General features: G+C 38.4%; 2 protein-coding genes across 2 annotated transcripts; both read right to left on the reverse strand.

Moving 5' to 3' along the window:
• Positions 1–2,101: 2,101 nt before the first annotated feature.
• LOC127562290 (splicing factor 3B subunit 5) lies at positions 2,102–2,817 on the reverse strand. Its single transcript, XM_051997894.1, has one exon. It carries the CDS (start codon positions 2,682–2,684, stop codon positions 2,424–2,426), a length of 261 nt encoding a protein of 86 aa, XP_051853854.1. The 5' UTR covers positions 2,685–2,817; the 3' UTR covers positions 2,102–2,423.
• Positions 2,818–14,033: 11,216 nt separating this feature from the next.
• Positions 14,034–14,926, reverse strand: LOC127562291 (splicing factor 3B subunit 5). The gene has a single exon (XM_051997896.1). The coding sequence runs from the start codon at positions 14,784–14,786 to the stop codon at positions 14,526–14,528; it is 261 nt and encodes an 86-aa protein (XP_051853856.1). The 5' UTR covers positions 14,787–14,926; the 3' UTR covers positions 14,034–14,525.
• Positions 14,927–17,115: the final 2,189 nt, after the last annotated feature.

Raw genomic sequence — 17,115 nt, forward strand, 5'->3', positions numbered from 1 at the left:
AGAAGCCTTTTTAACTTAAAAACTGGGAAAGGAAAAAAGAATTTTGAAAATTTTTTATCAGATACTTATGGTTGAGTTTATTTTAACTTGAACAAGAATGAAGTTTCATAAATGGCTTGACTGGCCACGAGTTGTAAGGTCCTTTCTGAGATTAGATTTAGAGTTTTCTACAAAAGTATTGTCTAAGTATATAAAAACCCAGACAACTGCTTCTCCCAAGTTGGCAACAATTTATATTTTAGAGCATCTTAATGTGTAATGTCCAGGCTAGCTCTCTGGTGTGCCTCAGGACCAGCTTGAGGCCCTGGGTTTCCTGGGGGAGTGAAGTGAAGGAGGCTGGTCAAAGATGGAGTATGGAGGCTGAAGTCTTCTCTGTGGCTGAGAGTACCTTGGCAGAGAGAGCCCTGTCTCTGGGACTCCCTTAAATACCTCAGCACGACTACATCACTATACCACACCGGGCATGGGCAACTATAGAACATCACATCACCACATTGCCCTAAGTATACACCAACTAGATTGACCACCTCATTACATCACATTAAGTATGTGCTTACAGAATCACCATCTCACACCAGGTAGGTACTTAACTACAAACACCCTGCTGTTTTAAATTCAAGCATACCCTTTCAGAGTTCTAGCCCAATACATCAATGAAATATTTCTAATCAACATCATTTGCTGACCTCCTGGATTTGGAGAGAATAATGCTAACTATACCAGTCAAAAAATTACTGACTCAAAGGATCTATTTATATTTTATTTTTATTTACTTGCTAGGACTTTTTAAAAGATACCATTTCCCTTCCTTCGATTTTTTTTTAATCATATATATATATATTTGGATAAGAAAAAATATAAAACTGAAATGAGATATACAGCCTCTTTTCTTGTACATTAGTTCCAAATCATTATTTTTATCCTGACGGTGCTTGAAAGGATGTTCAGGGACATCCCTGACCCCCTTAATATTCAGGAAGTAGATATTTTCAATTTTTTTGGCCCCCAAACCTTCCCTTTTTATATCTTTGTGAAACTAAAGATAACTATTAATAAAAATGTGAACTTCCCTTGCTCAATCTCATCTTCCTTGATTACCCTTTTTCCTAATTCCAAATTATATCTGCAGTTTAGAATTTAGCACATTACCCTTTTTCCTAATTCCAAATTATATCTGCAGTTTAGAATTTAGCACATCATTTTATCTTTCTATATAGTTAGAATTTAGCATATTATTTTGTGTAACCTTTTCATGTATACATTTTGAAGTCAGAACCAAAAGCTTTCACTTTTAAATTCTAAGTACCATATACAGAACAGCAGAAGTTTGCTGTGAATGATTTGTAAACGAATTCCCTTCAGATAAAATCACTCTACTGCTTATGCTCATTTGTGTCACCTTATTTATATGTATACATCAGCTCTCTTGTAGACAGAAAGCCAATCACAAGAAAAGCGGATGGCCAGAAGAAAAGCCTCAAAAAAAGAACAGGAAACAGTTCAGCGATAGGTGTTCTGCAGTAACCCATTTTCGTACTATTTATTGTCTGGACAAAAGTGGAGTTAGAACTCAACCCCAACATTGATTTATGTACCCAAGGGCATGATTCAGTAGTCCCCTTTCAACTCAGAAGATAAAAGAGAGGAGAGGTAAAACCTTGTAATGACACGAGAGCCGGCTTTAAAGAGATAGATCATGTAGGTAACAGCCACGGGATTTAATCATAAAACCTGGATTCAAACGATGGCTCTGTGTGGATAAGGAGCTACTTGTACAGTGTTCTCATCTGCAAACGTGGGAGCGGGACTGGATGGGCTCTAGTACATGTTACACTTATATAGCATTACTTGATGCCTAGGGACAGGATGGGGGGAAGGGAGGGAGAAAAATTTGAAACAAGTTTTTGCAAAGGTGAATGTTGAAAACTATTTTTACATGTATTTTGAAAATAAAAAAAAAAACTATTATTCTTTTTAAAAAATCCTTTTCAAGGGTTAAATCCTATTATCTTTAGCTTTGGGGAAGTGCAAACCCCTATGTGTGTCACGTTCCCCAGGGTCTCCCTCATTCCCAACCAAACACACTCTCTGACACTCTGGATTGTTCTAGATTTTTAACTTTATGGGGACGAGATAAAAAGCAAACACCAAAATCCAAACTCAAATTTCTGAATTAATCTCCCTCCGGAGTCGCCGCCCGGGCAATTCGCCAGTGCTGAGCCCCGTAATCACGGTCCCCGGGCTCTTTTCGGCAGAAAGTCCAGCTCGGCTGAGGCAGCGAGCGACGGCCGACTTTCCGCGGGAGTCAGAGACGGGCGCAGGCCCGGGAGGGCTCAGTCCTCCAGAAGCGAGAAGTCAGAAAGGGCGAAAGCCTGCGTCCCGGCATGGCCGGAGGGCGCTTGGAGCGGGGGCGCTCGGGGGGCTCAGTTCTCCTCAGGCTTGTCCGCCGGGGGCCCGCACGGCTGCAGCATCTTCTCCATCAGGTTGAAGCGCACGCGCGCTTTGCTCTCGTTCTCGGCGATGGCGAAGTAGTTGAGGAGGTCGAAGTGGCCCATGTAGGAGCAGTACGAGTCGCGGTGCTGGTTCACCAGCCATTCCCACTTGGTGGTGTCGGCGTGGCCCGTGCCGATGTACTTGGACTGCAGATGCTCCAGCTGGCTGTGGATGGTGTACCGGTCCGTCATGGTGGCGAGTGCGCGCCCTGAGGTGCTCGCTAATTCAGGCGGCGGCGATCACACCTGTGGCGTTTCTCCGACAGAAACACGTCCCAGAAACACCAGCGAGAGCGAGAGAGCCTCGTGCGTCGCAGACGTTAGATGTCACAGACCTCAAAGCTTTCCTAATTGGTCTTTCTGAAACAGGATGCGGAAATAGCGAGTTATCTATACAGACTGGAACTCTGGGACATTAAAGTCCTTTTACAAACTATAAATCCCATGATACTTAATAGTGGGCGTGTGACGTGCTCTATCTCAACTGTCCTTCCATATTGCCTTTCTGAGAGGGTGTAGCATGCTGGAACTTGTAGTCTGCGTAAGATCCGGGTTTTTAAAGCGGCGAGCCAATTCGATTTTATCTTAGCGATGTCATTTTGGTCTTCGAGAAGGAAGGACGGCGAACCAACCAGCCTTAGCGGGAAGCTGTTCCTTGGGAGAAGGTGGAGCGTTTGAACTTTGCATTTCTAGGCCTGGGGAGGGCTGTGGCTCAGTTAGAGTGCGTTCAGGCCTTAGTGCCCGTACTTTTATTGACGGGTACCTCAAAAAAGGAAGGAGGAATCCCGAGCCGTAGAATCCGATCCGTAGACCTCGTCCGGTCCAGGAATTCTCAGTCAAGCGTCCGTGAACTTTATTCTGATAAACTTTTAAAATACGGCTTTTCCTTCGTAATCTTATAGGTTTTATAAATTTAAAAATATCATTCTGAGAATGGAACTAGGGAAGTCCATGACCCAGAAGAAGTGAAGCACCTCGATCTAGCCCAGCCCCTCCTTTGGCACTGTCCCCCCCATTGAGCTGCTGACTCGGTAGAAACGCCTTTTTTTTTTTTAAATTTATTTTATTTACTTTTGCTTTATTTTCTATCCCAAACGACACTTCTTAGCACAGTAACAGGCACACCATAAACATTTAAGATGCCTTTTGACTTGGAAAAAGAAAATTTTCTCAGCAAGTTCTCAAGGTAGCATTTACACCCGTTGTTCTTGTTCTGGCCTCTGGGAGCCCAGTAGAATAAATCTAACTCGGTTCCTGGTGATGGCGTTTCTGACACCTAGTACTTAAGTGCTGCTTAAATCTGATCTGAGCTACTTTTCTTTCCTTCCTTCTGCCGATGCTCGGCGAATTTAAGGCTTTCACCACTCTCACTTTTTTCTTCCGGATCAAAGAAAGGGATCTCAGAGTTTCCCATTCCATTAGTTTACAGATTAAGAAGCTGAAGCCCAGAGAAATGTTATCAATTTACAAAAGCAGCGATTCAAGATTCAAACCCAGGTCCTGTAAGTCCAAGTTCAGCTCTACTGCGCGACAGTGGGACCCACACTCTCCAACTTCGGGATGCTGAAGTCCACTCTTGCAAGGATTGCGTGCTTGCTCTGACAGGCATTGAAGTTTCTGACTGATGGGGACAGAGAGAATAGCAATCATCTCACTTTATTTCTGCACAGTCTCTTAATCCAGTGGAAGATTGCAGAAGTGTTCTTGACTGGCATGTCCTACTGAGTCTCCAGCTTTTTCAGACAAAATGATGCCTTCTTCAGCTTATCCTTGTGAAATCAATTTTGGGGGGACCAACTGTAAGACTACATTTATCTCTATTAAGTATCAATTTAGATTGGAAATAATTCATAATTTTAGCAAAGTAGCTGGCTACAAAATAAGTATCAATTTAGTCAAGCTTGATACACTATCTTGTTCTTTTCTAGTCTTGATTCTGTTATCTAGTGTATTAATGGATATTGCACAACCCACTTTTTTTTTTTTTTTTTTTTTGGCTAAAACAATTGGGATGAAGTGATTTGCCCAGGGTCATACAGCTAAGAAGTGGGAAGGGTCTGAGGTCAAATTTGAACTCAGGTCCTCCTGATTTCAGGGCTACATTCAGAAATATAGCTCAGATTAGATTTAAGCAGCACTTAAGTACTAGATGTCAGAAACGCCATTACCAGGAACCGAGTTAGATTTATTCTACTGGGCTCCCAGAGGCCAGAACAAGAACAACGGGTGTAAATGCTACTTCTATCCACTTCGGCCACCTAGCTGCCCCACAATCCACTTTTAAAATGAGAACAATCTTGTCTTTTTTCCTTAGTTTCTTCCTCAGGTTGTTATGAGCCAGAACTTGAAACAAGGTGATAGATAACTCACTGGAATTGATAGAAACAATGCTTAAGTTTACACCTTTAAGAATTCACATATTAGCTCACACATTGGAGTTCATAAGTTAGGGAGATTCACAAGTCAGAAACCCACAATCCCACTCTCTCAGAGGAGGAGTCAACCTTTGGGTTCATACCTTTAAGAGATCATGTATAAAGAAGCTCTTGGAGCCTCAGCAAGGAGTCAGTTGGGAAGAGTAGAACTGGAGATTCAGAAGAAGCTGGAGGTGCCAAAAGACAAGCTGCAAGAACTCTTGGAACCAAAGAGGGAGATAGGCTTCTAAGAAAACTAACCAGGCTATTTTGAAGGAGACAATAAAGGATTTAAATTTTTAACATCTGGCTGCATTTGAGGTGATTATTACTCTGAACTGAAATTAAGGCTGCCTCCAGAAAACCTCCCCAAGAAACCTGCTCCCAGAGAAGGATTATATTAGAGAAAAGAAGAACACTACATCAGGTGATTCTTCTATTGTCCTGACACAAAAGTCAAACTTCTTTGGATACTCTCCTGTGTAAGGAATCACTCATGAGATGGGTGGACTGCTTCCACTTGATGTTCTCTTCTTATGTTTAATTAACTGAATGAAAAAACTTACTAGGCACTAGGCACTGTGCTTGATGTTGGGAATGGACATGCAAAAATAAAACAGTGCCTTCAAAGAGCTTTTGATTTTATATATTTGGTACAGAATCGCTTTACATGAAAATCTTCCTTATATGAGCATTAAGGGTGAAAGTAGATAAGTGGTCAGAAAACTACTAAAAATGCAAACTTTGGATAAATCCTTAATTAGACAATCTGAGTTTGTACTACCAGCCCCAGGGCCTTTTTAGTCAGACTCTCACATTCAAGAATGAAACATCTTCTTCATGGATCCCAACAGCAAATATCCTTCTGATGCCTTGTCTAAGATTCTATCTTCCCTTACTTAATGTAGGGTGGAAAAGGATGAAGATTATCATAAAATATTTTAAAAACTTTCTAAAAATGGCTCATGATCCCACCCCATTTAGATCTTATTTCTTTCCTAACTTTACACGAAACCCCCCAAATAACTATGTACTCAAGTTATGAATTGAGTATATTCACTGAATGAAAAAAAAAAAAGAAGAAGAAGAAGCTACAGCATTAAAACTCCTGAGTGGATGAAAGCTATTCTTATAAACTTCACAATCTAGTCTTTGCTCCCAAAGCAGTCTAAGGAAGCACTTTCAAGAATTTTACCTCCAATGTTTGTTAGGGAAAGGAAATTAATTTTTTCATCCCCACCTATTTGTGCTTCCAGTGCTAAAGTCATGGTGAATGCAAACTCTGGACCTGTCTTGATTTTTATCCCTGGGGCTGGCACCATTACATGGTCATGAAGCTTCTCTTGCTGGGCTATAGCAGATCTCCAATATATCCAATATACAGGAATTTATGGCTTCACTGACAGCTCAAATGTATAGGATGATTTGACATAATATATATATACCTGTGTCTAATTAGTAGCCATCTCTAGGGCACAGAGTGGAGGGAAGAAAAAAGGGGAGAAAAAGAAATGTACAGGATAATTTTATTATATATTTAGAAGGAATAGCAAACCTTACATAATATATTTGCAATTTCATATGCAATCATCTTTTTAAAAAAAGTTATGAAAATGCTTCCTTTATTTCATAAATTTAAAATAAAATGAATAATTTCTTTTAAAACAAAGTGAAAGTAGAAATGCTATTTTGCCATAACCAGGTGTTACATCTGAACATCATAGCAGTCTGATTCCTTCTCTGTGTTGGAAGTTATGGAAATAATATTTATATTTTAAGATACAGCAATACTTCCTGATATTATCTGTTCTTCCCACAGCTGGGGTAAGTACCTTGGTCAAAGACCCTGCATTGACACATATTCTCCAAAGAGAGAATTGTGGGATGAAGTAATAAAACAAGAGGGTTTCTGATTTTGAATGTATAGAAAATGTAATGGTATATACTTCCATTTCTCACCCTCTCTCCTCCTTTTGTTTTCATTTATCAGGTATATAGGATTTTCTTGAGTGCTTCTCACTTCCAGGTTGCTTAGGGATATGTGGGGAATAGAGAGATAAAATGAAGAACTTACAGAAATGTTTAAATTCTTTTTCTGTATTTTATTTTAATTATTTCTGTGTTTCCTCTATGACCTGTATAATATGTGCAGGCTCATATTTACTTTTGCCTTGGCCAGCTATAAACATATTTACTTAACCTGAGCTGAAGATATTTATTGGTATTTGACATTTATGGATATTTAGTCTATTAGCTGGACCACTATCTGCTTGATTAAGCCTGAAGGCTTGATTTTCTGTTTCCTAGAAATCAGGCAATTTCAGGGAAGCAGAAAACTTCCATTCCAATCTCTCTAAATAGCAACAACCAATTAGATGCCTCCCCCTCCCTTTCTCAATGCTCTCTCTTGTGATGTAATTTCTTGTATAAAAGCTATGTATCTTTACCATTTCTTTAGCCCTCCTGCTGCGAGCTTTCTGTCTCTTATCTCATGATGGGACAGCTCATCCTCCGGAGGTTTTCAATAAACAACTTTTCTGCCTTCTACTGAGTGATCTCTGTGTAGTCATTTTGGGTAAGGGTCTTCTACATCCCTCACAGAAATAAATGGGCATAAGTTACTTGTTATAAAATTGCAAGGGTTATTACTTCTCACTATCTTTTAAGGATTACTGGGAAAGAAACCATACGACCTTTTTTGGACTATAGTCCATAAAAAATTTGAAATAAAGTAGATGTCCATTGATTGAAGGATAGCTAAAAAAAAATGTGATGAATTAAATGTAATGGAATATTCCTGTACCATAAGAAACAATGAATATGAATCCTTCAGAGAGGTCTGGAAAGACACACAAACTAATGCAGAGTAAAGGAAAAGCAGAAAGAGAATATGAGCAATAACGATAGCAATAGAAATAGAAATTCTGTGACAACAAAACTAAAACTGTAATTTTAAAATTATGCTTCATTTTGGATGAAATGAGAAAATGCACCTTTATCTCTTCCTTGTAGAGCTGGAAGATTATGGATCTAGACATTATACATTTGTCAATGAGAGTCAGTTGATGTATTGAATAATTTTGTTACATTGCCTTTTTTTTCCTTTCTTTTTTTCAACCTCAAGAAAGAAAAAGCAAACAAATAAACAAAAAAAGATGAAAATACTATGCTTCAACCCACATTCAGTCTCCATAGTTCTCTCTCTCTAATTGCTGAAGGCATTTTCCATCCCAAGTCTATAGGACTTTCCTTGAATCACCACATTGCTGAGAAAAGCCAAGCCCATCACAATTAATCATCACATAATCTTTCTGTTAATGTATACAGTGTTCTTTTGGTTTTGCTCACTTCGTTCAGCAAAAGTTCATGTAACTCTAGTCAATTTTTTTTTTTTTAAGGGAAATGTGTCTTACATTGAGTACTTTAACAGAATGTCTTAAGGAAATAAAAAAAAAATAGAGTAAGAGGAATGTGGCTACAGGGATTTCGAGCATGGAGGCAAGTAGGTAACTTGGGTGAACTTGGCTTTGAACTTGAGTCAGGAAGATGAGTTCAAAGCCTACCTTTAATGTTACTATGTAGTTTGGGAAAGTTACAATCTCTCAGTGTTTCCTCATCTATAAAATGAGGATAATGATAACACTCATTTTACAGGGTTGTTGTGAGAAATCAAATAAATATTTGTAAAGCATTTTGTAAACCATAAAGTATTACCATAAATGTTAGCTGCTATTAGTACAAAAATATCGTTACTTATTGGGGTTTTTTTCCCTCCTATTGGGGTAGCATTTAAAATCCTCACTTGGATCTAATATGCAGTTTTGAAATTCAATTTGTAAATCTTTAAGGGAAGACAACTCAGAAACACCAAGATATCCAATAGTATATTTTAATTAGCAGCTTGGCTTCAACTAAGGTATCACTTCAAAACCCCTATGTCTGGGGATAAAATGTCCAATAATATAGCTTATAATGAACCCAGAAATAAAGATGGTCTGGGACTACATGAACTTTCTGTTGTTCCAATAAGTTTCTCATAGTGAAGGCACATTCATTTTTCTCTGAAGAATTCAGCTTCATAGTAGCAAACCTCGTAATGAGATCTTGCAAAATTACAAACATGTCCAGAAGTTTTAATTGGATTAGCATAGCTTCTGTGAGTTATTAACCAAAAAGAGCTCATGGGAAATAACTTGAACAATCCTTCATTGCTGAGCTAAAGCCCAACTAAGCTCCCAGAACAGCCATAATTTTTAATATGGGCAGAGACTCCTAGGGGAAAAGAAAAGATAGAACTGATTTTTTTTTACCCTCTAACTGGTATTTAATTAAATAGGTTGTTCCATTCAAAGTCTACTTGGAATAAAGCTTGACATTTACGGCTGATCTCATGAGAAAGGAGCAACTGCTTCACAGCTGGGTTCTACTTTTTAATTGGATTCTTGTAGATACAAAATTTCTCTAACTCCTATAGAAACTTAATTTATTATTTAATTTTTATAAAACATAGCAAGGAATCTATTTTAATTTATACCTTTTGTTTTAACACTGACTTCATTTCTAAATATATTTCCTTTCCCCCTTCCCTACCCAGGAAGTTATCACTTGTAACAAAGAGCAAAAAAGCTACTCTGAAAAACTAACCATTAAACACATTAACTGAGTCACACATTATATTCAATATTACATATCCATAGTTCTCCACCTCTACAAGAAAGGACTGAGGTTCTTTTTCTCATTTCTTCTCCAAAACCAAGTTTGGTTCTTGTAATAATACAATGTTCAGTTTTAGTTTTTATTGTTATTTCCATTTCCATTATTGTAGTTATAGTGTATGAATAGTGTTATGGTGTATAGTATAGGACAGGAATTTTTTTTTAATATGTTTTATTTTCCCCAAATTACATGTACAAAATTTTCACCTTTTTTTGTTTTGAATTTAAAATTTTATCTCTCCTTCCCTTCCCTTTTTCTTCCCTGAAATGGTATATAGTGTATATAGTTTATAATGTAGTTACAGTGTAACTATGTAGTTATAATGTATATTGCAATTATAGTGTATGAATTTCCTGCTCATGCTTCTTTTTCACTAATCTTATGTCTTTCTGTATATCTCTTTTGAATTCTTCATGTTCATCATTTATGATTCAGTAATATTACATTAATTTACAACTTGTTTAACCATTCCTTAGAAGATGAACATTGTTTTGTTTCTGGTTCTTTGATACCATCAAAAAAAAAAATGCTATTGTTATTGTGGTCCATAAGAGACCTGTCTTTAGTTTCTTTGGATTATATGTTCAGTGGTTTGTTTTTTCAGTTTTCTCAGTCATAGGTTATAGACATTTTAGCCATGATTCATGGAGGGAAGTAACTAAATCTTGAAAAAATAGTGAAGAAAGAGAACATGGTTGTTGAAGGGCCTCCTCAAATATTTCAAAATAATATATTTAAATCTGGGCCTGCACAATCCTTAGTCCCTGGGGAAATGCCAGCCTGTTGCCACTGTTTCTTCATTCCACATAATAATAACTATATGAAGTTTATGAGATAAAGCAGCAATAGCACAGGTCACTCAATTCTTTCACTTTTATATAGAAACTGCTTTTTCTTTAATGTTATCTCCCAATATGATGCCTTATTTCAAGATCTATAGTTTGGAAATGATTTACAGTTTGACACATTTGGCTTTCTGATAATGTATGGCTCTTTTTTTTTTTTTTTTTTTAATGGTACAGTCTTGGGCCTAAGTTTTACTTATTCTTCATAGTAGTAGCTATAAGGAACCTCCCCCCTGCAGATGGTCAAGTCTTTCTGACTCCAGAGCTAGTGCTTGAGTCAATGGGCTACCTAACTGCCCCAAGACATTTTTAAAGATATGGAGAAATTCTGTCCTTTTGCAATTCCTCTATACAAGTTACCATACTTAGAATTTAATTTAAGTCTTTTTTTCTAAGAGTTATACTAGTAAACAGAATACTTGAGTTTTTCTTCCACAGTTATTCCAAACACTAGCTTCATTCAGGGAGAAAACTCATTCTGTAACATCAGGAAAAAAAAAAAAAAAAAGAGTTGGAAAAATTCTTTATACTTTGGTACTGCAATAGTCCTTTGAACTCATTAATGAGGATACTCCTTTCAATAAGACAGATATTGGCCTATTCATGCCCTCTCATACTCTCACCCAAGGTCATTCTATGTGCCCTCTGAGTCCTCTAAAGGGCATATACATAGTATGCTGGGGGTTGGGGGTGGGCTATCTCCAGTATTCATGCCATTGTGTGACTAGCAGTAAAATGGCATGGGAGACACTAACAAAGAACCACCCCGTAAGGCCACTGTCTGTGGCCCCCTACACTTAGGGTATAACTGTTATATCAGATGAGAGGGCCAGAGATCCTGCTATGAAAAGACATGGTAGATGATAAAGCTTTGTGGTTTAAAATTGGTGAGCCCCATCTTATTCAAGCAGTGTGAGCAGTTGAGCAGCTTGGATTAGCTTTGAGTGGCCTGGAATAGCAACGGATGGGAGGAATAAATGTGGAAAACAAAGAGATGGCTGATTTGTCCTGACATCTGGCCTTCCGGGATGGGTTCTGGAACCATCTAGAGTTAGGAAAAAGGGTAAGACAAGGTAGGGAGCCGAAAGAGTTAATGATTCAGTGTAAATGCATTTAGATCATATAAACAGAGGAACTCTACAGGAATGTCTAGGAATCTGTATTTGGCTTCATGTTATCATTTTTATCAATGACTTGAGTAAAGGCATAAATAGTATACTCATCATATCTGCAGATGGCACAAAACTGGGAGGGATTATAACAGAGAAAAAGAGGCTAGAGCACTAGGTTGAATCTAAGAAGATAAAACTAATCAGTGATAAATATCAAGTCTTGGAGTTAGGTACAAAAATGAACTTCATAAATATAAGATGGGTTGGGCATGGATAGCCAGCAGTGGTTCTGAAAGAGATCTATTATACTGCAAGCTCAATATGACTCAGCAGAGTCATGAAGCAGCCAAGAAAAGCTAATGCAAGTTGGAGAGGGCCCAGAGGATGGCAACCAGGATTGTGAAGGGGCTTGAGTTTATAACAAATGAGGATTGGCTGAAGGTACTCAACAGGGATAGAGAAGAAAATGCCCATTATTGTACTGTTATCCAAATATTATAAGTGCATATGTGTGTTCATACACACATTTGCCAGGATCTGTGAATTTATTTGTGCAGATAATTCCCAGTGAATAAACTTTCTCTAATACAGATCAGCAACAGTTCTACAATTTGGAATCTTAGAGTGGTATTCCAACTACTTTGATGGAATTGCTTCTCAAACCCCATTTGTCTCACAGGGTTGTGAGGCTGAGAAGCACTTTGTAATCCTTCAGGCACTATATAAATTTTAGCTATCATTATTAGGGAGATTAGAAGAGTAAATTTTAAAGGAGCATTATTTTGCAATTAGCTCTGCTCAACATAAGGAGCTTCCTTTTCTTTTATTACCATCTGAGAAGGATGATCAAGGTTGGAAATGGATAAGAAATCTTTCTTAGATACTTTGGGCTAAAGTAATTGTAACAAAAATAAATGAGTCAATTATATAGCCAGAGTAAGTACAAACATGGGACAGCCTACATGCTACGTTGGTAGACATGTCTAGAAACTCTAAAGAAGTCATCTAGCAAATAAAAATGACCTTAAATCCAAGCAATTTCCACTCCAAGGCCTTCCCCTCTGTCTTATGACTAGAAGCCTCTCAAAGCTCTTATACTATTCAAAAAAACAAACCACCAATCCAATCGAGCAATTTATATTTCAATTTCTATTCACTTTTCAAACTTGAATAAGATTCTTTTGCAAACTTTTTTGCTTGTCTTTAATTAAACTTATTTTATGAATGTTTCCTCTAAAAGAGCTGTAACTGAATCCTTTCAAAAGATATACTATCATTCCTCTCTAGTTTCTGTACATAAACCCCAATTTGAGTGCTCTTTGATGATTATGCTCTTTTGTGAGGTTGCTTATTAATCTACTTGTATTCTGAAATTTCAGTTTTTCAATTTTTACCACTACTTCAATCCCTTTTTCTCAAAACTCTCAAGAGAGGTAGTGAACCTGCCAAGCTCCAGTCCAAAATTCACTTTCCATGACCTGGTAACTTTCTCCGGAGTTCTAACAAGGTCACTGTCACCCATTTGTAACTTGGAATTCTGGATTTTTAAAAAATCTTTGTCCAACACATAAGGCAATTAGATTTTAGTCCCCTTCAGATCAGGGTCCATGGGTCTTGTCCTATAAAGTACAGGTATTCGATTTGCTGCTCACTTTCTTCTAAGTTCTAACAAGGTCACTATAATCCATTAGTATCTTGGAATTCTGGATTTTTAAAAAATCTTTGCCCAACACATAGGGCAACTAGATTTTAGTCCCCTTTAGATTAGGATCCATGGGTTTTGTCCTACAAACTACAGATATTCAATTTGCTGTGATGATTTGTAGCCAAATTCCCCTTAAACTCTAGAGTAGTGGGCCCTTCACTGCTATCCACCCTCGTTTGTTGCATTTCCTTTTTGTCAGGATCTGTGATTTCATTTGTGTAGGTTACACCCATTAAAGAATCTTTCATCTTAAACTAGTCTAGGATCTAAGTAGTTAATGACATAATTTGGGTTGACAGCCACTCTGCCTTGAGACAGCATTTAAACCCAGCCTTTCTCACCAAGGCTGGCCACCTATTCACTATCCACAAAGCCTCCGTTATCAACATCTAATATGTGCTGTTATATACCAACCATCTTGTAGACATTGAGAATAAAGAATATCCCAAGAATATAAGTGGGATTCAGAGAAAATTAATAAAAAGAGCAGGCCGACTTAAGGGAACGTAAAACTGCTGTTGGAAAGCAGCAGAGTGCAGTAGAAAAAGCACCGAATTTGGAGTCAGATCTTGGTTCAAATGGTGGTTCTATCTTGGGCTAGTGCCTTCCTCCCTAAACCTGAGATTCCCCGTCATGAAATGTCTGCTGAATTAAAAGACTTCTGGACCTTTTCTGAGAGCAGCTCTGGTGAGGTTTAAAGATCCATTTTCAGGACGTTTTGAAAGGCATAAAATAAAGAACATTAAGACTACAAAAGAAAAACAATTATATTGAAATACGACATCAAAGGTACTTTAAACACAGGTTCATGAACTAACATCCCGTATTATAAGAGATCTAAAGTCTCTCCAAAGGGCTAAATCGACAGTTTCTAGGGGGCTTTTGGTCTTTGGAGGTCTCCTCCCCTCCTTTATCCATTAGAGCCGTTCTGCCGAGACAACGTACATGGGGAAGTGGGGGGTGACACAAGTCCCGCGTTCCTCCTCCGCTCTTCGGGGCCGGATCGTAGGCACGGCTAAGTCAATGGCCCACAGTCCCAGACCCCGGCACAGAGTACGAGCCTGCGGGTGCAATAACCACGGCCTGGGCTGCGGGGGCCACGCGTGTCCCCCCCTAGCGGCAAAAAACGGGTTCCAGGCCAACGGGGCTCGATTCTCACCGCGCCCCACGTTGTCAGATAGACCAGAGAGCCATCCATCGTCAGGCGGGAGGGCGGGGAGGAGACGGGAGATCCCCGGGGGCTAGTTCTCCTCGGGCTTGTCCGCCGGGGGCCCGCACGGCTGCAGCATCTTCTCCATCAGGTTGAAGCGCACGCGCGCTTTGCTCTCGTTCTCGGCGATGGCGAAGTAGTTGAGGAGGTCGAAGTGGCCCATGTAGGAGCAGTACGAGTCGCGGTGCTGGTTCACCAGCCACTCCCACTTGGTGGTGTCGGCGTGGCCCGTGCCGATGTACTTGGACTGCAGGTGCTCCAGCTGGCTGTGGATGGTGTACCGGTCCGTCATGGTGGCGAGTGCGCGCCCAGCGCTGCTAACTACTCCAAGCGGCGACCGTCACACCTGTGGCGTTTCCCAGGGAGAACTCAGCCCCTAAAACACTAGAGAGAGAGTACCGAGACGCACGACGGGACTTCGGAAGTCGCAAGCCTTAGACGTCACAGATAGACAGTCACCTCTTTTGCTTTCGGAAACCGGAAGCAGAAGAAACTTCTCGGAGACTACATATCCCGTCATACTTAGTAGGAAGCGCATTGCCTTACGGGGCCCTTTGAGGCACCAGGGCGGGAGCGCTGCCTGGTGGGAATTGTAGTCGGCGTAAAATCCGGGTTTAAGGAAGATAGCGTCTAAAACGTCGGTCACAAGATTTGTTATTTGTTATTACTGTTATTATTAGCTAATCCTCCCCATACCTGAAGCATGAATCTGTAACATCCTCCTGGGAACTCACACTGTCTATTAAGTCAGCCCATTATGCTTTCATACAGTTCTAATTGCTAGGAAGTTTTTCTTTTTCTTATCTGAAATCTACCTCTCACAAATTCACTCAAATGGGCTTGAGAAGGTGCTCTGAAGCTAAGCAACACAAGCACACAGCCCTTCTGATACTGAAGGACAATTATTTGCCCCCTAGGTCTTTTTCACACTAAAAATTCGTCCTTCGATTGATCCTAATATGATTTTCTGACCATCCTACTCTGGATAACCTATAGCTTGTGAATGGGCTTCTAAAAATGTCTTTTTTAGAACGGAACACAACATTCCAAATGGGGTTTGACTGGCGCAAGATCTGGCAAAACTTTCTTTTTTTTATTTTTAATTTTAAAAATTTCTTTTAAAGCTAAAATCACATTATCCCTTTTGCTGCCATATAATACTATTGTTTCATTATAAGTTTGAAGGCCAATAAAATTCCAAGATCTTTTTTCAAATGAATTGTCGTGTATTCACATTTCTCCTATTCTAAAGGAATATAGTTGTTTTTTCTTTGTCTGGTTCAACCAGTCTTTTGGGAAAGTTAGGATCCAAAAATGTGATGATTTCATTGTTATTAATGATGAAAGCAAAATTGCTTTCACTGTAGAGCTATTTATCTTTCTGTCAATTTCCTCTGTCAGTGCACTTGAGAAGATGTGACTTTAGTCAGATCATACTTCAGTCATTTACAAACTTTATTTCTATTGTTTTTTTTTTTTTATTTTATAAGATGTTAGCCATTGTGATGGAGATCTAGAACAAAATCCAAATTTTAAAAAAAGAAGATTCTCTATTGACATCAAGGTCCTTCAGATACTCATTTGTGGATGATATCTTTATGATTGTAGAATAGATTCATATATGATATATATGTGTGTACTATATATATTATGTACAACATATTTTTATATGTATATATAGAAATGTATTATGTGTGTACCCTAAATTTCTCCCAGAACAAAAGTCCATCTTTTAAAATAACAATATCCTTTCTTTGAACTTTTAAAATACAATTAATAGAACTGAATCCATAATTCTCCCTACCTTTCTTAGTTATTGATCTTGATTACAGACTCCATTGATCATCACAAACTCCAAGATGGTCATATTCCTGTGACTTTCAGTTCACCCACCAGTTTGTCCTTTTTTTTCTCCCAGAAATAGGTCCAAAAATTATTTCACTTATCATTTCCTGTAAATTTCTGATAAATCAAATTATTAGAATTTACTAGTTGCTCTTCATTAACAGAGATCTATTTCCAATAGATAGATCTCCAGAGTATAAATTTCTCTTGCAATTCTTTCCTGCTTCCATGAAACTTTGAAATATGTATTCAGGAACTCATCATCCATTTCTTTCTTCTGGTCAGATATTATGTAACATATTGCCACCACATTCTTACGTGTTTCTCCAACCTTTTATCCTTAAGAAGAACTTTTCTTCAATTCCACAAGCTTTTCCACAGGTTGGCTACATTTCAGTCATGAATTACAACCGATCAAGTTTCTGTGACACTCAATTTAGTTAAATTTACCTCTAAGCATTAAGATATCCGATTCACATTATTATTTCTACTATGCTTATTTATATACATAATTGAGATCATGAGTATGGTTACTAATATTTTCAGATTTTTTTCATCTGTGAATTTCCTGGATATCCCCCAGCACTATTGTTTCTTTGTCATAATTATTACTCTGTATAACATATGGCTTAGCAGATGTGGGAGGGTGAGTTTTTTCCTTCCAATTCTACTTTGAATAAAAGAGTCTAAAAAAATAAAACTGTTGGTCACCCAAAAGAAGAAGGCTTGCTGGGCATGAGTATACTACAACATATTGTTAACAAAGAACTATGAAG

Source organism: Antechinus flavipes, chromosome 4 (genome assembly GCF_016432865.1).
Source record: "Antechinus flavipes isolate AdamAnt ecotype Samford, QLD, Australia chromosome 4, AdamAnt_v2, whole genome shotgun sequence".
Lineage (NCBI taxonomy): Eukaryota > Metazoa > Chordata > Mammalia > Dasyuromorphia > Dasyuridae > Antechinus > Antechinus flavipes.